The sequence below is a fragment of the Lineus longissimus genome, chromosome 13 (genome assembly GCF_910592395.1).
Source record: "Lineus longissimus chromosome 13, tnLinLong1.2, whole genome shotgun sequence".
In the NCBI taxonomy this organism is placed as follows: Eukaryota; Metazoa; Nemertea; class Pilidiophora; order Heteronemertea; family Lineidae; genus Lineus; species Lineus longissimus.
The window spans coordinates 6283006-6305641 of NC_088320.1; the positions used below are offsets into that span (position 1 = coordinate 6283006).

A 22636-nucleotide genomic window follows, 5' to 3' on the forward strand; every position below is an offset into this window, starting at 1 on the left:
TCTAGCAAACTCTCACGGATGTGCAAATGACCCCCCCCCACACACCCGATCTCACTGGGGCGGATCTAGGAAAACCTGATTTTTTTTCTAGTCAGAAGAAAAATAAATATCCACCCCTGAACTCACTTATATTTTTGGTCCTGAAAAACTTGAGAAGGAACTTTTGACTGAGACTTTGACCCCATTCTCCCTCAAGTGGTTTCAAATTACTGATGTACGATAATCATTAATTTACACAAACTGGGTTAATTACCTCACTCCAATGTGAAGATGGCATGGAAGCACATGCTTCAATCGACAATCATGACAATTATGAAACAATTTTATAGAAAAAGCGTTACTGAACTACATATCGATTCAGGAGTGCTCAACTTAACTACACTCTGTCCAAAAATTAATTTCTTACAACAGCTTCGTCCAGATTTTATGGTAATGAGAGTATTTAATAGCGCCCCGCAAACAAGTAATTCAAATTGCTGCGATCTGGCTATTTTAATTGCATGCAACAATAATCACTTGTTTGCTGTGGTCATCCCATGTCCCAGCGACCAGAGAGACAAATTTAAGTCCAGCGATTACCAGTTGTACCCACAGACAAGATGTCATTTTATACTCAAAATGGTGTTGCCATCTATAGTATTTGGAGCAAACTAGTGTCTCCATCAGAGTGAAAAGTCCTGATTAATTGAAATTATGGTAGGGTATGACGTTCTCTGCATGTCACAGGGACATGCAAGCTATGCACATCACAGCCATGATAGGGATGCCTAATCTCAAAATGGTGCTGCCATCTATAGTATTTGGAGCAAACTAATGTCTCCATCAGAGTGAAAAGACCTGATTAATTGAAATTATAGTAGGATATGACGTTCTCTGCATGTCACAGGGACATGCAAGCTGTGCACATCACAGCCATGATAGGGATGCCTAATCTAGCTATCACAAGAACGTGAAACCCAACAATCCAATCAGAGTCCACCCGCTGCTAGAGACTGATACCAGTTGAGTGTTAGGCGATTTTGACTACAGGGTGGCCCAGAATGATTTTCCCTCACACAATGGATACACGAAAGTGTTCTATTGTGCAAATTGAAAATAATTCTGGGCCACCCTGTAGAGGCCAGCTACTGTTAAGAGTTGACCCTTGGCACCACCATTTTGACTAGAACTTGACATATTAGATCAATTAGAACTCCTTCAAAATGATGTGAATGCCCATTTAACACCTGGGAGGCTCTCAGGAAAACAAAGAACAGACTTAGCTCCCACCCTTGAAAGCGGCCTTCACTTCATTTTGAAAAAGTTCTCATAGCTTTAGGTTTTCAAGTTCTAGCCAAAATGGTGGTGATTAATGGTCAACTCTAAAATTGGATGCAACAAAAATAAACCAACAAATTAGCAATGAATGATAGTGGTGGGAGATAGCATTGTGATTCAAATTGACATACTGGTTTACGGTCCAACAGGAATTTAAAATAGATTCGCCGGAATCCTTTGCCGGCTGGGAAATTGAGAGGTGAAGGGTTGAAACTCCTAATCAGTTCTTTTCGATCTCAATTTCACCAGCACATAAAGGATTCCGGTGAGTCTATTGTCAATTTCCTGTGGCCCATAACCGGTATAATTATTTGAATCATCACACTGGATGGTATGGAACAGTTCACCTACCGGAAGATTCAATGGCTGTGATGTCCATGTTGAGTGACCAGTGGAATGTGAATGAAGTCAAATATTCCCATGAAGTGCAAATGCGAATTACAAGATTGACATCCGACAAGCATTATCCATGCAACTAGGGACCAAATATATGGGCAGTTATTTCCACATAAATAGAGGTTGTCTCAAATAGACATTTATGTCGTGTTATGACTCGAATAGACGTTTGGTGGCGCTCGTTTTAACGGAGACGTACCTGAAATAAACATATTGTGTCGTATCTCAAAAAAATATACACTCAAATAGATGTTTGGTGGCGCTCGTATCTCAAATAGACATTGTCGTGTTTTCAGCTTTTTGTTAATAAATCGAATAGATGTTTGGTGGCGCTTTTCCGCAATAATTGAAGTTCTCCAAATAGACGTTGTGTGGCGCTGGAATCAATTTTAACGACGGCAACAGCGATATTGACATTATCATTGCGGTAAAGCGACACCAAATGTCTATTTGAGTCATTAACTAAAAGCTGAAAACACGACAATATATGTTTATTTGAGTTACGAGCGCCACCGAACGTCTATTTGAGTGTATGTCTATTTGAGATACGACACAATATGTTTATTTCAGGTACGTCTCCGTTAAAACGAGCGCCACCAAACGTCTTCTCGAGTCATAACACAACATAAAATGTCTATTTGAGACAACCTCTATTTATGCGGAAATAACCGCCCATACAAATATGATTTGTTCTGACATAACCTGACTCAACATGGTGTGATGAAATTGAATCTTCTATAGGGGTCCTTGTAAAAGCCATCATTAATAGCCCCAACTGCCAGCATAGGCCCTCATCAATCATAAATCTGTGACTGTCTATATCTCAAAATCTGATCCATCCAAGTTTGTCAATGACACAATTGCCTGAATTCCACCCATGGCCATGGATGAATAACTTCTTCTTCTGAAGCCACACTCACATGGCAAACCAAAGGATGAAAAAAATTGTTTTGGCATGATGAATTCGCTGATCAACCGACGATCACCCGTTGTTTTGAACACAATCGCATTATTTTGTTTGCTTTGCGACCCCGAAAACATTTGAAAACATTCTTAAAACAATGTTTTCGTTTTCATCACCATTTTGTCTTTCACGTACGTTTGCTGAAGCTTTAGAATTCGTGGCCGGCATTCCCTTCTTGATACCCATTGAAGTAACCAAAGCATCAACGTAAATCCCTGGGTCCAAAAAACTGAAGACGACCATTTGTACTTACCAAACAGCCGAAAACGAAGCAAAAAAAACACATTTTAAAAAGCCTGGACCGACCATCATCTCTTGTGTAATCAGCACAAGCGTCATTATCCCCCATCAAATTACATCTCCCTTGGCTATTTCATTGCATTGACACTCATTGCTGGTCATAAAACATACAACAACTCGTACCATTAGTGAGTTATGACCGGTGGATCATAGTGGCAAGACCGATAATAGTGCATTAAGGGGAATGCGCAGAAGGGGAATGCTGGTCGGGACAGACCATGTGCTCATCTGTAATATGCCAACTCTGGAAGCGTGCCATCTTTTCTTACTGTGGCAAACCTTACTATCCTCCAGAAAGGGGTCATTATAGAGTATTTGCAGCAGCACTGGCCCTCCCTGTATATTTGCTGAAGGGGAGGGGGTGGTAGGGGGTGGCGGGCCCCAGCCCTTAAGCCAACGTCAGAGTCACAACGCCAATAACCCGAATGCGTGTATAACCAGAATGGTATGAAAAAACGCACAAGCAGCCTTGAAGGAGAAATACTCTCTGGCAAACTCTTCCATAAGTGCTGAGCAAACGGTCGCAAGAAAAACTACATTTCTGATTGGAGATTCATATGTTTTTCAGAGCTTCGACTATGGATGTACGTTCATCAAGAAGTAGTTCCAGATTCTGAGCAAATATTTGACAAGTATGCCCATAGGAGAAGACAAGTATACTCATTGTCCCAGGAAGATGGCGTTGCCATGGAAACTGGCGAATTGGCCACAGAGAGGGACATAATAGGATTATAGCAACCGCTATATTCTCATTGGCACCCATTTCGAAATTATGAAACTGACAACAGGTGATAAATAAAATATGGCAATTTGATGTCCTCAGTGTACCGTACCGTAGACCATTAAATTTCTGTTGGCGTTATATATTCGTGGATATCGCAAACATTAGCTGACTAAAACAAACAGCAAATCCTTTGTGAAGAAAATTCATGGAATTGCCATGTCAAAGGTTACAGTCACTATAAGCACATGGGTCCGGACCTTTCATCATCGATCAAGAACCCTGATCACTAGGGTGTTAAAATAGTACAGCACTTCAGCGCTTGATTAAGCAGAGTTCTTGTTAATTAAAGATGAACCAACTTGCAACAGACAATTTTAGCACGATTGACAGAACGCAGAACAAAATTTCCAGATTTTTTCGTGGTTTTGCATACGCCCATGGATGATTCCCGCAGCAAAATCTGATGTGCGCATGCGTAACTGGATACAAAATCTGGCAATTTTGTTCTGACTTCTTTCAACTGTGGCAATGATTCAATAGTCATCGGTGGAGGATTCTAATCTCTCTTCCGACCGATGTTCCACGTGCTTTCCCTTGTGGAAAAGAGCTGCTGCCATCTCTGTATCCTGTAATGAACTACAGATCAAACATGATACAACTAGAGTGCATCTGGTTCGTCACAGAGTGCAAATCTCATTTCCCAACAGGAACACAATATTTCTCAAAATTTATGAGAGAATTTTACTAAAAAACACGACGGACCGCCTTGCAATCTCTCACCTCGAAAGATTTAAAGGGACAACTCAGGTGTGGGATTTCCCTGGTCAGGAGGATAATACCCCAGCTTGCCACCATGCTTCGCCACTTGAAGTATCACACAGATGATGATCTCTATTGAGGATTTTCGCACCTACATGCGAGTGTTTCAAGGGATATTCGAACATGCCTTGTGATCACAGGCAGGCCTATATTCACCCCCCCCTTCTGGAAGCGATTTCTGTATGAAAAACCAACATATCTCATTCCCAAGTTTTCCCTTTAAAATGAAGACTTACTGTGTGCAGGTAGCTCATGTAACTCCCAGGTACGCTCAGCCGATACCCCGTGGTTGTGTCCGTGGCGTCTCTTCTTCTCATGGCTTTGATCGTGATCATCATCGTCATCATGCGTAGTGCCACCTTTCTCCTTCGGGTGGTACCGATACGAATGTTCCTTCCCGTGAAAACAATCCTTGGTCTGTTGGAGGTTTCGGTTGCAGACGTGGATGTCGAGTTGGTAGACCATGGCAGGACACACGCTCAGGAACTCTGCCTCCGTAAGGCCGTTTTCGTATTTGAGCTGGTACGCCATGAAAAGCTGGGACGGAGTCATACACTGAAAATAGAAACATTTTCATAAAGAATATTAAAGAGCATCCTTTTTTCACAGGTACTAGAAACAGGCCTTTTGTAAAACATAACCTCTTTTTAACAAATAAAGGGATACTGCAGATGGAACTTTATTGTTTATTTTCTCAGTCACTTCAGCGCCCTGCAAACTGGTGATTTTTCGTCGCTGCAATAATGATTGCATGCAACAAAAATTGATTGTTTGCCAAGGTCATTGCAGGGACAAGAATCACGGGTGGCAACCAGTGCGACCAACATCTAACCCAGTGATTATCGGTTTAACCGCAGATGATCAATATTTCATCGTTCATTGCAGCATAATTGTTGCAGGTCGCAATGACTAATATCATTTGTTTGCGGGCTAATTTGTCGTTCAGTTGTTAATCTGATTTCTACCCATGAAAAAAGACAATCACCATGAAATTGATGGTTACCATTAATTTTAATCAAATTAAATTGGGTCCGCTCAAATGAAGATGCCAACAGTTAAAACCTTTACATTCCAACCATTTTATGAAATTCGTCAACAGAATATAGTGCACTTAAACAAAATGTGAAATGTGCATTTCCCATGACATCCAAGAGAACCATTTCCATAGTAACGAGATAATCTACATGGATTTCCATAAATGAATGAAGCCGAATATTAATGCAATCAGACTTTCCCCATTTCGGTGTCCATTTTATAAATGAATAAACCCACTCTATTCATTAATAAACTCCAAGTGTTGCACATCAATTTTCATGCCTACTCCACTCACATCCATTTGGGAAACTAGCACTAGACTATATCAGTTATATTATCATGGTTTAGAGATCCCTGCGGACAGGAGAGTTTCATGACAGCAGCCTGCAATAGTCATTGCATACGACAAAATTTCTTGTTTGCAAGAGATCAATATCAAAGTCAGCGATGACCATTTTACTCACTGACAAGTGACCTTTGTGTTGCTTTTCACAGTGATATCTATTGCAGCCAATTGTTGCAATAAAAATTGCCTGTCAGCGAGGCACTTTAGGGGGTTAAACAATGTTCTCTCTAACTTTTTGACCTGTTTCGTAAGTTTCATAGACTTTTTTGAGGCCAACGCAATACAAGTACATGTATATACCAAACTAGTTCATGTCAGATTAGAAATCAGTTTGTTATCAAGGAATCAAGCCAAGATCAACAGTAAGATCGCTAATGGCCTTACCCCTGTAACATAGATAACATAGAAATAGAACGAAAAACAATAGGTGTCGATATTAATGAATAGGCCACTGTTTATAATTTATAATGAGAGTGGGAAAAGGGTCAATGACGCAAACCACTCGAATATTTCACCAAAATGAACCCAAACCAGGATGTTGAAGGCCATGCCCCCCCCCCCCCCCGCCTCAACACAGTAAATGTGAGGAGGCCAGTGCTTGTATGATTCAAAATGACCCCCCATCACGGAACTCCTCAAACAATTTCGACTCCCGTGCTCCGTGAGTGAACTTGTAGGAGACGATTCTGTTGGAAGCCATTTTGGTAGGCTCTGGTGCAACGGAGTCAATGCCACTGACAAACAAGCAGCGTGATATCACCAATAGCACTGCACGCAGTCACCAACTTTGGTAGGCTCTGGTGCAACGGAGTCAGTGCCACTGACAAACAAGCTGCGTGAATCACTAATAGCACTGCACGCACTCACCAGCTTTGGTAGGCTCTGGTGCAACGGTGTCAATGCCACTGACAAACAAGCTGCGTGATATCACCAACAGCACTGCACGCAGTCACCATCTTTGGTAGGCTCTGGTGCAACGGAGTCAATGCCACTGACAAACAAGCTGCGTGATATCACCAACAGCACTGCACGCAATCACCAACTTTGGTAGGCTCTGGTGCAACGGAGTCAATGCCACTGACAAACAAGCTGCGTGATATCACCAACAGCACTGCACGCAGTCACCAGCTTTGGTAGGCTCTGGTGCAACGGAGTCAATGCCACTGACAAACAAGCAGGGTGATATCACCAATAGCACTGCACGCAGTCAGATTCATTAATCTGTCTTCCCGGAAATGGTTGAGCAACCAGAGATGTCATCGGTCAATTTATCTTCGGTACCAGTATATCAATCGAGGTACCAGCGTCTTTGTCATTGTTTGACACCCCAAGGCACCCATATATCTTATTACCTTAAATTTCAGTTCCGAGAATCGCTGAGTCATCAATGACAGCAGAAAGGGCCGTTCTTCATGCAAATCCGGGATTTCGAGATTAGACACTTTTTGCTGCTTGTTCACTCGCAGATGAATGTGTCATAAACCCGTGACTGCAGGTTACCTGGGATATGACATGGGACTGCAATCACTTATTACAGCCAATTCTGCCTCGAATATATGGACATTTTGTTTCTGTTAGATTTTCTTTATCTTTGACCATTGGTTTCCCAGGTTCTGATCAATGATGATGTTTTCACAAGAAACTGGTTTAGTGTGATTTATATACTTGCAGGGCCATATCTAGCTAGAGGTGGCAGGGTGACCAAAACATGGTTTTCATGCAGTTATTTGGTTACAACAATAATGACAGGACAATTGAGAAAAAGGATAATTTGGCTAACAACGATAATGACAGACAAAATTGTAAAAAAACGTAGTTTATAACAATAATGAAAGAGACAATTTGACAGTAGACAAGAAATTGTGACAAAGAGACAAAACTTGGAGAAATTGGAGAAAAGCAAAACTAAGCTTTTATTAGGGGGAGTTAAAGCACTGCCTGTCGCTGCGAAAGTTTTTATGATTAAATCCACAACAAAATACAACAGGTAATTCTATCACATTTTTTACATGAATTTAGGACGGATACCACAAAATACCTACCATTAAATGCCATGCATACTGAAATTATCGACAAGAGTATAAACTCTATCCATCCTGTCGAAGTTCTGTCAAGAGTAATAAGCAAAGAGTGCATATATATTATACCATCACCTTTATTTGACAAGCCCAATTTTCTAGTATTATCATCGACATTGTCACCAGCCTGTGCCATTCATTTGAGTACCTTCTCCACGTTTTGACCAGACTGTGGACTTGATTACTTTCACCTACATTCGACCAGCCGCTGTCAATCGCTCATTTGAGCACCCTAACCCACATTTGACCAACAACAGTTGTTAATTTGAGTATCACTTCGCCCACATGTACACCAGCTAGAGGTGATCATTTGAGTTCCATCACCCACATCTGACCAGTCCCTTCCTTCAAACCCCCCCCCTCTCCTCCATTCCTCTGCCCAGGGGATTTCTGCAAGTACAGTGGAACCTCCTTTAGCGGACACCTCTCTATCAAGGACAACCTCTCTAATAAGGACACCAGTTTTGGTCGCAAATTGGTTGTCTTCATTCAATTTGACCTCTCTAATCAGTATACCTCTGTATTAAGAACAGCACTTGTCAGTCCCGAGGGCATGCCTAATGGAGAGGTTCTACTACATTGGAGAACATCAGGCAGGATAGGCAAGCCGAGCGGGAAGGTAAGGGCTAATTTTGTGCTGGGAGCATGTAAGCCTAGGCCTCAAGTGGTTAAAATCATCACCAAATGTGAAGGTATAATATTAGTCTACCCCAATTTCCACAAGAGTCTAAAAAGGATTAACTCTTTCCGTGCAAATTGAGCCAAAGCCGCAGTGATTGAGGATAGATACAATGACAGTAAAACAGATACACACCATCATATCAGTGCTATGGTTGTGTGGCTGTGGGAAATGAGGAAAATAGTCCATGAGATTCTTAGCCCGAAGAGTTAGCACCGTAAAGGCCTACATGCCGTATGTTTTCATCAGGTAAATAGATACAAACATTGCCCTAGTGCAGCTATTATGCACACAAATTTGCTGAAACTTGGCATTCATAGCATTTGTATATCAATATCTACACAATGGCATCGTTGGAGTTTTGATTATCCAATGTTTTTTATCCAGTCTACATGCATGCAACCATATCTCATCACTGAGTGGGGGACTCACTAAAAGAAAAAACGGGCCAAATCGGTCTTTAAGTGACTAATATGTTCAGTTAGGGCACTTGATCATGTCTGATTCAGGGATAAATACATTGAATAGTTTTGATGTACATGCTATCAGATAAGAGAGACCCCTATCGGCAACTCCCTGTAACTATATCTGACCTACCAAGCGCCTGCCCATTGGCTACCTTTAAACTTGTTTTGATAATCTTTCAGGGACAACCAGGTAGTAGGTTAGATATTCTACAGATTACCAAACATTTTTCCTGACATTTTAGTCTGGTTGTCTTAAAAAAATCATTACAGCTTGCAGCTTTAAATATTCTTGCCTGAGTGGTGGCTAAAATTAGAGTCAAAAAAGAGAAAGGCATCAAAGGAATAAGGAAATATCCATTCTGCTTCCCAATTTCATCTTAACCAGTTTCTTTAACTGCACAAGAAGAGAACAAAAAATAAGAAAACTTTGAAACCAGTCATGAAATGTGTCAGCCTACCTGTGTTGGTTCTTGCGCAACAGCCCTCTTGGATCGACCATCGCTTGATTTCACGTGCTGTTTCCTTCCTCTCTGCGCCCCCTTGTGGTGGCGCTGCTGTTTAACGTGCCGAATCTTCGTACTATTACGATCAAATGGCTCGATGGCGTCGGAAATCGCCGTCAGCAGCTTCTTCTTCCATTGCAAACGCTTCTTCTTCTTCTTCCTCGGTTTCTCAGTCCCGTTTTTAAAATGGTGATGACTTCTGTGTAAATTACGGAAACCCGACCCCGTATGATGATCATGAATGTCATGGTCTTCAATTTTGACCTGAGCCAATCCTAAGCTTTCCAAAAGGTGCTCAAAACCCTCAAATTCGATACGCCCTTCGTGTCCGTACTTTTTGAACAACAGTTTAATGAAATGTTTCTTCTCTTTCTCAATCATTTCACCTTGGCTCAGTTCATCATGGTCGCCACGGGAACCGTCTGTTCCATGCTCATGGTTGCTATGGTCTTCTTCTTCATCGCCATGGTGATCATGGTCGTCGTGGTCACCAGCTGTGCGCACATGATCACCTGCTGACTGACAGGTGTGGAAGAATATCAGGAGAACAACACTGCTGACAATGACCCAACAGTGCTTCATTTTCGATTTCTATCTTCAGCCGTGTTGCAAATCTGTAAAGACAAAAAGTTCTCTTTATCAGCTTTTTCAAAATACAAATCCTTGATTTAAAAAAAAATCATTTTGATAGTTCCACAGTCAATCTGAAAGAAAACACTTTTGTTATATTACGCATCTTGGAATATCCACTAGTCATGGCAATGACAACATGACAATTGTAATCAGAAACGAACACCGATGGGTTAAATCTCAATCAATCGCCACGTTGTCAAGGCAACGACGCGGCGATAAAAATGCTTGCTTTCCGAGCACCTACAAGCCTACTCCTTATCCGAAACAAGAAACTCACTGGTGTGACGGGAATTCCAGATCACTCAAGCAAAGAGCCAATCTTTAAAACTGCAGGGGTGCATCAATTCGATAATCTATTCCGTCGCAGGCTTTACACGCATGTCTTCTAACTTGCCAATGAATGATCTCAACATAATAGTTCATCGAAGAACACCTGCACAAAAAGGCTATTACGCACTGATAACATTAAGCAGTCAACTTTGTTTAAGTTCATATCATAGGGTCAAGTGTCTTTTAAGAGAATCAGCAACATTGTCAACATGAAAGTTCATCAAATCACTTCAGATCCCAAAAGGCTACTACATGCACTGCATTGTATATTGATTACATTAATCAATCAACTTTTTTTCCTTAAGTTTATATCATTAGAGTCAAGTGTCATTTTCGTGTCTCTTACTTTTTGGGATTGGCAAAATCGTCTGAAAAAAACGTTTCTCTGTGGTAATGTATCTATGTAATGAAGTAATATGTAGTGATATGAGAAATATTAGGAAGTTGTTGTATTTTGACATCTCTTAAAACCTTTCTAGATTCCAAACAGTTCAGCTGATATTTTAAGAGTTCACAGGAGTTTCCAGTTAGTAAAACCAATTTCGTATTGTATTTTACTTTAACCAGCATGACAATTTTGTTATTAGTTCATTAGTTCGTGTACATCTCGACAATAACATTAGCAACTTGTATCCCCAAATTCATAATAACAAATTGAAATGTATACAGTGGAACCCCGGTAACACGACCACCCAAGGGACTAAGCCGAAGTGGTCGTGTTACCGGGGTGGTCGCGTTAGTGAATTTAAGAATCATAAGTAGGTTTTCCCGCCAAAACATCGTCCTGCTGTGTGTACATTGCCATGCATGAATGACTACGCCACCGGGTGATTCGATAATTTTGTGTGTATAGTACGGATAAAAAATCATTTTCTTGAGTGTTTTGCGTTTAATTTGCAACTTATGTAAATGAGTAAATAAACTGACGAGAGCTAATTAGACCAAACATTACATTAAAACTTGAGCATGCTAATTAGAACAAGCATGTAATTCACACCATCGGCAGCTGCCCTTCTTGATGTCAAGCTAATATTCCCGCTAACATTGAGAGAGGTGATGTGAGAAGATGTTGAGAATTCTTCCTGATGTCTTCCTGCTTTAACTTCAGCCAATTTGAACTGGTACTGATTAAATCATCTTTTTAATAACGTATTTTATCAACATTACGACGTAGTAAGCATTCTTTACTTTGAGTATCGGTACTCTTACTAATCAACATAATTGATTTGTCCTAAAAACGACGTGTGCATGCCTCTTGACATCATTTAATACTAAATGATGAAAACACAAACCGTGAGTCGAAAAGAAAGTTTATTCTTCATTTTATTTGCGCTCACATTTGATCAAACTCACTTACACATCATTTATTTTCATATGGATTCCCATGTGTTCGAGGTGCTAATTATCAACACGGATTTGCGAGAAGGTGCCAATTGATACGATGCGGTCATGGTTGATTACGGCAATTAGGCCTCATGGTCGCGTTAGCGGGGTTAATTTGCAGTTTGGGAGCGACCAAGCTGGTGGTCGCGGTCTGGGTACCGGGGTGGTCGTGTTAGCGAGGGCCAGTTAATGGGAATTAGAGAGAAAACCATTCGGGACCGGAGAATTTTGGTCGTGTTCGCGGGGTGGTCGCGTTACTGAGGTGGTCGCCGACCGGGGTTCCACTGTAATTGTTAATTGGAAAAACTAATGAACCATACGGGTTATTAAGATGGACCATACGGGTTATGAAGATAAAAAGTTTAAATTAAAATTGTTATGAGGTACACGTCACTTAAGGGATGCCTGCGATATTGGTTCCTTGTAATTGTGTGGACCTGGACTATTAATACTCAGCACCGCCGAATTACCACCTCCGACATGGGCTCATCAAGCCAACAGAGTGTACCCGAATTGGGGTGTTGCTTTCCACCATTTAGGAGGGGTTGACAATGGTCATAGTATCTGGCAGCACTCTTTAGCCGTACCCTTTATCAAGATTGATATTCAGAATATTACCATACCCCAATGTACAATGGCCAATTCAACTTGCGAGCAATTACGCCGCATGGCATTGGACATAAAAATTGACTCCGACACGACCATTACGACCATTAACGAAAACATTGACATTATTAGAAAGCTTATTCCAGTAAAATATACCGTACGAACGGGGACTCATAGGTCTAAACGTGCTTTATTTGGTTTTGTATCTGAATTTGCAAAAGCGATATTTGGCGTTCCCTCGCAATCAGATATCGAGAACGTGCATAGCCACATTGCTAAGGTCGAGAAAGGCCAACAGCTAACCTTCAATCAAATTCAAAGGCAGACCAAAGAGCTGCATTCTTTTATAAAAGTAACTGACGAGCGAATAACGAACAGTATGGCAGGTATTAGAAATAATGGCGATTTAATTCAACAGCTCGGCAGGAAGCTAAACGACTCGATTCAGATCCTGTATAGAAATGATCACTCCTTAGAGAATCGTCTCAATTTAGTCATTAGTGACATTGAAGTCATCACTATTGCTATAAGGCATCTCTTGAGCTATCAACGTAACCTACAAGAACTTGCAAGCCAGGCAAGATCGTGGATAAGCGCGATCCAAATATTAATTACTGGTACCCTACCTACCGGCTTAGTACACCCTAAGCAACTTCCTAACCTACAAGAACTTGCAAGCCAGGCAAGATCGTGGATAAGCGCGATCCAAATATTAATTACTGGTACCCTACCTACCGGCTTAGTACACCCTAAGCAACTTCGCAGCGTACTACAGTCAATATCTATGTTTCTTGAAAGGGACTACCCTAATTTTAAGCTTGCGCATGAACATATTTCAGTTTACTATAATCGTAAAGACGTTATCTTTACTCAGACGGACGATTATATTTATATTACACTCAACATTCCATTGACGGCAACGACAAGCTATTTTGACATTTACAGTTGTATTACGTTACCAATCCCTACGAACGATACTAGTTTCAACACAACTCAAGTTACTGGTAACGCCCCTTTTCTTGGCATAAGTCGTGACGGTCTCTACTATGCTGAAATAGACGTCAGTTTCTATGCCAGCTGCGAAGGCCACGAGAACAAACGTTGTGCGCATACACTGTCGATGAAACATAAATCTATCCTCTCCTGTACCAGTGCCTTGTTTTATGACGACGCTGATATGATTATGAAACATTGTGAGATATCTTATAAAACCGGCCAACTTCTGGAAGGAACGCATGATTTAGGGGATTCTTATTACTTAGCAAGCTCACGTGACCCTACTTGGTCCTTAGTATGTGGTATTACCAGCCCACCCCGTATCATCCAAGGCTGTACAATTTGTATCATTCAAGTTCCGTGTGGATGTCAATTGGTCGCATCTACCTTCCAGCTGCCAGCACGTTTAACTGGCTGCAACGCAACTGAATCACAAGTGACGTACTTTCATTCTATTAATTTGCCTGTCTTACATGCCCTCTTTCCCAGAGATGCTTTGCAACGAATTAGCGGTGCGACAACGTCGGGCCGTAGTCACCAGGTTGTATTACCTAACATGACCATAAAAACTGGAGATTGGAAACAAATCGCAGAGAAAGACGACGCTTATGCCCTAGATTTTAAGACAATAGCCAATAAGGTTAAAAGTGATGGTCAAATATTCGCCACAAAAGCAGACTATTTACAGCATCAACTGCAGCAGCCAGAACAGAGCTTATTTTCAAGTCCTTCTTTTCAAATCTTAACACCGACAGCCCTATTGTCACTGATTGCGCTAGCACTTTCTGTGTACGCCGTATTCCGAACTCGAGCAGTGCTCGCATTATTAACTCTTAAACAAGCCTTACCTGCAAAAGCTGAACTTGCAATTACAGATGACGCCCATACATTTGATCTCACAAAAACGCTACAGGAACTCAAGCCAAGCCTTGAGAACCTTCAGCTATCCGTAAACTTAGAGTTCGTGGCAATCAGAGTGATATTGGCCATCGCCACGTTGCTCTTCTTGTACGTTTCTATTAAGCTCGCCTATAAGGTAAAGCGCAAATGTTGTCCAATAAAGAAGCGGTCGGTAACCATCATATTTGAGCTATCTGACGATACTGGTCGTATGTTAATTGATCTCTTTGGATTTCTATTAGATGCTTCTTTATTTCAACTTCATCTATCACTAGCGATAAATTCTCATATAACATGTAAATGTATAACACAGTCCAAATTTCTTGTATTTTTTCTCTCATGTTTTCTCTGCTTGTTGATAAACTGTTAAAAGAACACGTACCCACCTTTATTCGGAAACCGAATTTAAAGCCACAGAATCAATGATGTAAAATGCAACACGAATATACAAGAGCTACACTCAGTTCTTCCAAAAATCTATCCACTGACAACACGACGTAAGAGAACACGATGAGAATACCAGTCGGTGACAGAAGGATGATCGCTATCCGATAGCGCTTTTAACGATATGGGCCTTGATGTTGGTGCGGGCATCAAGATAGTCAATGAGTAATAATTGCGGCCATTAACGCCACATATCCTGATCGGAATCATTATGACTGAGGCATGCAGCTGGAGGTCCCAAATCGAAGGGTAACCCCTATGTTTTTTGTGAAACTATAAATCAGATGAACCCACGTAATAATTATATGATAAATGATGACCACCGATTTGGTAAGCCCACGCTGTATTGACGGTGACCTTTAATAGGGTTGTTCTACAAGCGCGGCGCTTGCCCATTACGCTGCAGTTCTTTGGCAAAAATAGAATAAGTATTGGAAGAGCCAAAACTCATTACTGCAAAGTACTTTGAAGTAATGAGTTCTTGGAAGAATAAAAGAGGTGAAAAATGTAGACTCAAGTCGGTATTTAATACAGACCGTTCGAATACGAATATGAAACAAAGAAGACGATCTTGTAGACAAACCTGGAGTGTTTCACATATCGAAATAAATGTGAAACATATACAGTCCACTCCAAATCACTGTATCCCAATAATGCAATAATAATAATAATCAAAATGATAAGATAATTGTGTACTACTGACCTGCCCTAGATGCTTGTAGATAAATTCGTGTATTTTGTAATACAAATATTCGCTTATCAATCGTCACATATCTGATTTACATGGTATGTGAATTTTTGATAAAGCGTGTCTCAAAAACATTGAAACAGACAAATATACTTTGAATGAGTAGCCTAATAAAAGTCAACACTTCTTATGAGGATTTTCACAATAAAAGTCAATAGTTCAATTAAATGAATGACCAAATTAAAGTCAACGCTGCCGATGAACAACCAAATATGATTAAACAGTTTTAATAAATAACCGAATAAAAGTCAACATTTCAATAAATAACTCAATAAATCTCAACATTTCACTAAATAACCCAATAAATCTCAACATTTCAATAAATAACCCAATAAATCTCAACATTTCAATAAATAACCCAATAAATCTCAACATTTCAATAAATAACCCAATAAATCTCAACACTTCCACTGAATTAGTGAATAACCCAACAAAAATTAACACTCACTCTTCCTGGAACTGGAAAAAGTCAAGATCTTCAGTGTCCTGGGAACTTCAGATGAAGCCTAGAAGGACCTGGGCTGAGGAAGAGCAATATACAACTGTAAAATACAGTCTTTCCTCTCACACGTCAATCGACAATACCCAACAGTCACACGGACATTAATTAAATCATTCGCTTCCTGAATACCGCCTGAATAAACTTCAGGCTATGTAAAGGATTTCATGATTTGACTAATCAACACTGAAAAAACACTTCAGTCAAATCTGAACGATAAGCAGCTGTATCTTTTTACAACTTGACATTTCGACACAACGAGGTTACACAAAACTGCTGGTGCAATCAAATTATAAAGGGACTAAAATAACCCATAATAAACAATCGATAACTGAACCACGACCATTTTTTTAAAAGTGAGTTCTTTAGTTTTGAGTGTGTTATTCGACTCCTTGTACACAACCGGCCGTGTGACGTGCATCTGCCCGCAAGCAAGAATGTCTTGCTTACCCTCTCAAGGCTGCACTCGGCCTACAACATTTACAAAAGGAGCCGTTCACCTAAGAAAAATCTCCCTTGTCATGCGTGGGAAAATGGTCTCATTTAATCGTTTCCCCGCCTTTTGATTTGAGCGTGTTAGATCTTGACCAGCATATTGCCTTCGTAGCCCCATACTTGTCAACAAGCTGAGAAAAGTCAATACATTGAGGGTTGAGGTGGACATTGGAATTTTTGCATGGACAACAAATTTGTTGTTTGGTACTTTTCAGGTCAAGTCAAGCTAATACAGTTTCTCAGACATAAAATGCATTCTAACCAGCTTCTTGAGACAACTGTGTGTAGGATGTTTTAAATGACAGTTTTGGTCCCAAATTAGTTGTTTCCATTCAATTTGACCTCCTGAAATCAGGACACCTCTTTTATAAAGGATATTACTTGTCAGTCTCGAGGTCGTCCTTAATAGAGAGGTTCTACTGTACTGGAGGGTGACTTTTGTTGCTGTTTTACAACTCAACAGATAGCCAGTGTCAAACTTTGATAAGGATATGGTACACCTCTCTATTAAGGACACTAAATGGGTGGTTTCCAATCAATTTTACCTCTATAATAAGTACACCTCTCGAATAAGGACAGCAGTTATCAGTCCTGTGGGTGTCCTTAATAGGGAGGTTCCACTGTACTTTTAAAACTTGTCTCCGAAGATTCTGCACTTGTGATAGGTCAAGTAGGTTCCTCAAGCTTGATCTCAAGTCCCATGGGGGACACATGAAAATCAGCTGCACTTTTAAACATGTTTCAAAATGTGGTATTTAGACAATATCAAACAAGGTTTTCTTTAGAGACCATCTTTATAATGAGAGTCTACCTACCAGTACCCTTGTGATAATTAGGTTAAGGTGAAACTAAAGTACATGTGTAACTCCATTTTGTCAATCCAGAAACCTTTCAAACACTAAACATTGGACAAGATATTATTCGCAGGCCATGCAGATAAAAGGTGACAGTGCCTTCTGAGAGATACTTTTACCGTTTTGTGAGTTTTGGATAAGTTCTGGTGTTTCTTAGATTGGCGAAACGAGTCACTTTAGTTAAATTAAATAATTGACTTTCTTATCACACTCTGGCAAATGGTTATAAAGATAGATTGTGATATACTTACAAAGCCGTCATTCGAGTTCCATCAATCTTTCTGCAGCGGAGATACTCATTGAAATGACGTTATGGTAATGAGGCATTTTTACATTGTACTTTTGTAGGTATATGTAAAATAAGTCTTTTGTTATGTGCAGGTGCCTTAATTCAGATGAGGTATAATAAATTCATAAATTCATAAATTCATAAATCTGTCAATTTTGTCAAGTCTGCAATATTTTTTATTAACTTTTAGAATAGCTCAGCGACATCTGTTTCGACAAACAGAATTCTAGAAAAGTTCAAAGTTGCTCCACTCTTCAATCAAAGTCACCCCATGTGACAGTAGGCCCTACTTGGTCCTTGGTTGTCTAATCAAGGCCGCTTGAGGACAGCACAAATTAGGTCATAAACCCTACCACATGCCTGTGGATGATGACACCTCAGGTTTTGAACTGCATTTTTTTGTTTTACGCAGCACTTTTAGTACACACCAAGTATTCATTTCTGAAAAACTACATACCTACCTGGTCTGTAATGTTCAAAAGATTTAGAAAGATTTCGATCAGTTCTTGTGCTTCTGGCAATGCGACAGAATAAGATAAAATAGAGGCCTTTATTGTTGTCATTGGCAGGACCATGACACCAAAGCCTTCAGACATGTCCAATGAAGGCACCACAATGGATGTAGACAGCATGGATGACTGGACTGCAGGAAGACAATCAGTGCTAACTAGACTAGATAAAAGGCAGATGAATTGGCCTTGTCAGAGTGTCAAGGGTCCTCTCTTAATTTTGATGGGTAAAAACATCTTTTGGTAGTTTTTGTGGTTTAAAGTTGCCCACTTCTACTCTGAGCCTGGGACTCTGAATTGAAGTGAACCGTCTTCTCTCTGGGAGGGACAACAAATCTCATGATATGTGGATGGATGGATTTGGGATAAAAGGCTATAGGCCTAGTCAAGTCGTTGAGTGCTGACTTTCACACAGTACCACCTACAACAATTTTTTATCAGGCCAGGATGATTTAAGAACTACATTATTTTACAATTAATTATGGATCAGCAATGTACGTCATATGATGCTTCAGATTAAATACCCCTAACGGAGGTCTTGAAATTGAATAAAAGTTTTAACACCAGTCCTCCAAGTTAAAGGGCTAAAACCCCTTAAATTGGCATGTCACCATAGCACCATTGGAAAAATTCATGATTACAGTAAAACCTCTCTATTAAGGACACCCTGGGGACTGACAAGTGCTGCCCTTATTGATAGAAAGATGTCCGGATAAGGGAGGTTAATTTGTATGACAACAGCCAATTAGGATCAAAACTAGTGTCTTTGATGAAAGAGCAGTGTCTCCTAAGAGAAGTCCCCCCCCCTCCCCTCTGTAAAACTGACACAGGTGGACATGGAAGAGTCCTAGAGACCTTGAATTAAGTGGCATTTGGCACTGTGACTCACTGACTGTGCCAATGCCAGATAAAGCCGAGGACACACTACCAACTATTGCTCACCAAGATCAAAAACAGATGTAGGGTCACCTTGCAAGTCACTCTTGCTGGCCTCAACAACTGTGCGTTCACACCAATGTCAGGCCCAGACAATTTTAGCTACCTGTACCTGTCTGTGACGTCACTGGAGGGAAACATTTTGGAGGGAATTTTCAGATGAAAACAAACATGGCTTATAAGACCCCTGCTGTCATTGCTCCTGATTAATCAGGTATACCTGTAGTTTTATAGGCCCATGGACATTCTCAGAACAGCCAACCATCTTCAAAGTACGGGTTTACATGTCAAAAACATATAATCGGAACTCCACCTTAAAATGTAGACTCAAATAGCTAAAAAAGCTAGTGCCCTAAGTAACATGAATTCATTTTTTCTTGGTGTAAAGAGCTTGAAAGTTAAAAACAAAACCTCTTGTTTACATTTTCCTTGCTCGAAACAGTTGGTGAACCGTTCACAAACGACAATTCTACCTGAAGTAGCCCCTGTGGTGGCAATCTTGGCGAAAATATAGAACTCCCCACCAACTCACCAAGACTGGGTGAGAGTATCTAATTTCATTGGCCAAGTGAATTGCCAGACCGTTCACATATGACAAGACATCTGCAGTCAATTAAATTAATCACCATTGGCCAATTTTTCTTGGTAGTGTGTCCTCGGCTAGCCAAGAAAAAATGAATTCATGTTACTAGGCACTAGCTTTTTTAGCTATTTGAGTCTACATTTTAAGGTGGAGTTCCGATTATATGTTTTTGACATGTAAACCCGTACTTTGAAGATGGTTGGCTGTTTTGAGAATGTCCATGGGCCTATAAAACTACAGGTATATACCTGATTAATCAGGAGCAATGACAGCAGGGGTCTCATAAGCCATGTTTGTTTTCATCTGAAAATTCCCTCCAAAATGTTTCCCTCCAGTGATGTCACAGACAGGTACAGGTAGCTAAAATTGTCTGGGTGAACGTTGCCAGGTGACCCTACATCTGTTTTTGATCTTGGTGAGCAATAGTTGGTAGTGTGTCCTCGGCTTTACACTTCTGCACGGAAGAAGGGCAGACCCAGAGCTTTATGCACCCACATGAGGAAACCAGCCCTGTAAAAATTATCTCCTAACCATCCCCCACCAACTAATGGAAAATACCTTAGATGCCGGGGGGGGGGGGGGGGGGGGATGGATATTTGATGAGGGGAGAGTTTCTGAGGAATAATAGTTTATTGACTTTAGCTCTCAGCTTATCTGAGCCAGGTAACCTCCTGCTGAGTTGCCGTACCAAAGGCTGAGGTCAACATATGTTGTTACATAACCGAACTTGCTATCACATCCTGGTTGCCTTGAAGTCGACCAAATTACTTCTAATTTTGCCTCATCACAGTAAATTAGTCATGAGTGTTATCACTGGTTACGCTGGCCATTAGGTAGTATCAGTGGGTGGTTGAAATTGGAGGGCGACTAAATATTTTACAGGGCTGGTTTCCTCATGAGGAGAGGGGCAGAGCCAGAAGCATCATCATCCACATCACAAGCCACAGGCCCTTCGACCATAGACATTGGATGATGTCTCATTGTCATCTCACGACATGACGTCGACGATGTCGACGACTGTTCCAAATCCTTGCTTGATGGTCCATCTTCGATACACTCTTGTATTGTACTACCTCGTAAACAAGATAAAAAAACCCTGAGAAAAAGCAGATTAAATGTGCTTTGAAATATCGAGAGTAAATCGAAAACCAGTGGTGCCAGGATGATCATGTAAATTGTAATGACTATAAATGTTGGATCTTCCATGTGTCTTCATGTCGTTGTCATGGTCACGTTGGTGGGCGTGGTCAAAATTTAAAGCACGGCACGTGGAGGGGAAACCCATTCTATTTTTGTTCACAGTGACTCATCACTCTCTTGGTTACAGCGCCACCCGCGGGGCCTAATAGTACTAGGCTAATTTTTTTTCAATAAAAGGTCACAGATATTTGATTGAGAAATAATTAAATAGCATATTTGAAGCTTATCTCAATAAAAGTTTACGTCATGGTTAAAATATTGTTTTTAATAACTCCTAAAATATTTTGCATCATATGACCAGGTTACAGGTTTCCTTTTATCCATACTTATCGAAAGCCTAAAACCAGTTTTATCAATTTAGTTTCAGATTTTCCCGAAGTGGCAGTCAAGTGTTTCCGCTTTCTGACCTTTCAAAAACAGTTACAAAACAACTAAACAAAAGTCTTATTTATTACTCAAGAAAATATATATTTTAGAAACTGATCACATAATGAAGTGAAATAAACTCGAGCAGACTCTAGTATATGCATAAAGTTGCATATTTCTTCGGATAAACTGATAATTTGCAGTTTTATTAACATAAAAATGAAAAAATTTATGTGTTAACAAACATAAAAAAGTTGACTCTGACTGAGAAGTGACTGGACGGTGAACTGGAAGCTGAACTGCCAAGTGCATTGAAGCATCTGCAAGTGAAAGGCCCTACCAAAGACAATAATCAGTTCGGAAAAAATAATCGAAATGGCCACTCATGTTGCAAGAGTACGGCTGCTTTACAAGAGCATTTTACGACTACACAGAGGATTGCCTGTCGAACTACAAGCGGTCGGGACGCAATATGTAAGGGATGAATTCAGACGACACAAGGACGCCACACCAGAGGCCACCGAAAAGTTCATGAAGGAGTGGATTGTAAGTTAAGATTCTCTGACAATCAGAAATTTTGACTTTGCAGTGCGAGTTGTTTGATAATATGGCATGAAAGTAGACCTAAACTGAAGTGAAGTAAATAGTTGTATAGCAACCATTCTAAGTGTCCTCCTCACTGGCGCTTTCATGAAAGTACTTTTTAAAGAGCAGGGTCTTTAGCCCTCTCTTGAAACTGGCAACAGAATCACTCTCATGCAGTGAATAGTCGGTATATTTCATTTCATTTTGTTTTTCCAGATATACTGCAACATGCTTGCAAAGCAGCTCGGTAAGAGAACAAAAGTACAAACGATTGGAGCAGATTTAGCAGATGATACTCTTGGAACCTTGACGGAGGAGCAGATCGGACAATTATACGAACTTCGTTCCGAGTCAGTGAAACCACGAGATCCTGAGAATCCATTCGGACCCCCACTCGATGAAGCAAAGTCTTGATGTTTTAGAGACAGTTAGGACAATTTAGGATGATAAATTATTGACAATATAACTCAAATTCTTTTAGAGAAAGAATATGAACATGCACAAATCATAAATTTTGGACAATATTATGTCTACTAAGGATACAGAACTGATAAGATCTGTATTGCCACCTGTAGCAAAATGCCCTCCAATCTATCCTCGGTAATTTCAGCCTTTCAAGAAAATAAGAAATTTGCTATACATTTTCTTGTTT

General features: G+C 40.4%; 2 protein-coding genes across 5 annotated transcripts in view; one reads left to right on the top strand and one right to left on the bottom strand.

Annotated features, from left to right (window-relative positions):
* The window catches only part of LOC135498258 (zinc transporter ZIP6-like), a 36016-nt gene extending 18185 nt beyond the window's left edge, over positions 1-17831 (bottom strand). Inside the window, exons 1-3 of one of the 4 annotated variants that reach the window (XM_064788474.1) lie at positions 17768-17831; positions 9584-10242; positions 4757-5075 (exon numbers count right to left, since the gene is read on the bottom strand). In XM_064788474.1, coding sequence (XP_064644544.1) covers positions 4757-5075; positions 9584-10210 — 946 coding nt within the window. In that variant the 5' untranslated portion in view covers positions 10211-10242; positions 17768-17831. Of the gene's footprint in view, positions 1-4756; positions 5076-7943; positions 7962-9583; positions 10243-10538; positions 10712-16116; positions 16134-17767 lie in introns of those variants that run through there. The other 3 variants (XM_064788475.1, XM_064788473.1, XM_064788476.1) reach the window with 3 other exon arrangements.
* Positions 17832-21434: 3603 nt separating this feature from the next.
* LOC135498259 (succinate dehydrogenase assembly factor 3, mitochondrial-like) lies at positions 21435-22623 on the top strand. Its single transcript, XM_064788478.1, has 2 exons — positions 21435-21945; positions 22201-22623. Exons 1-2 carry the CDS (start codon positions 21775-21777, stop codon positions 22396-22398), a joined length of 369 nt encoding a protein of 122 aa, XP_064644548.1. The 5' UTR covers positions 21435-21774; the 3' UTR covers positions 22399-22623.
* Positions 22624-22636: the final 13 nt, after the last annotated feature.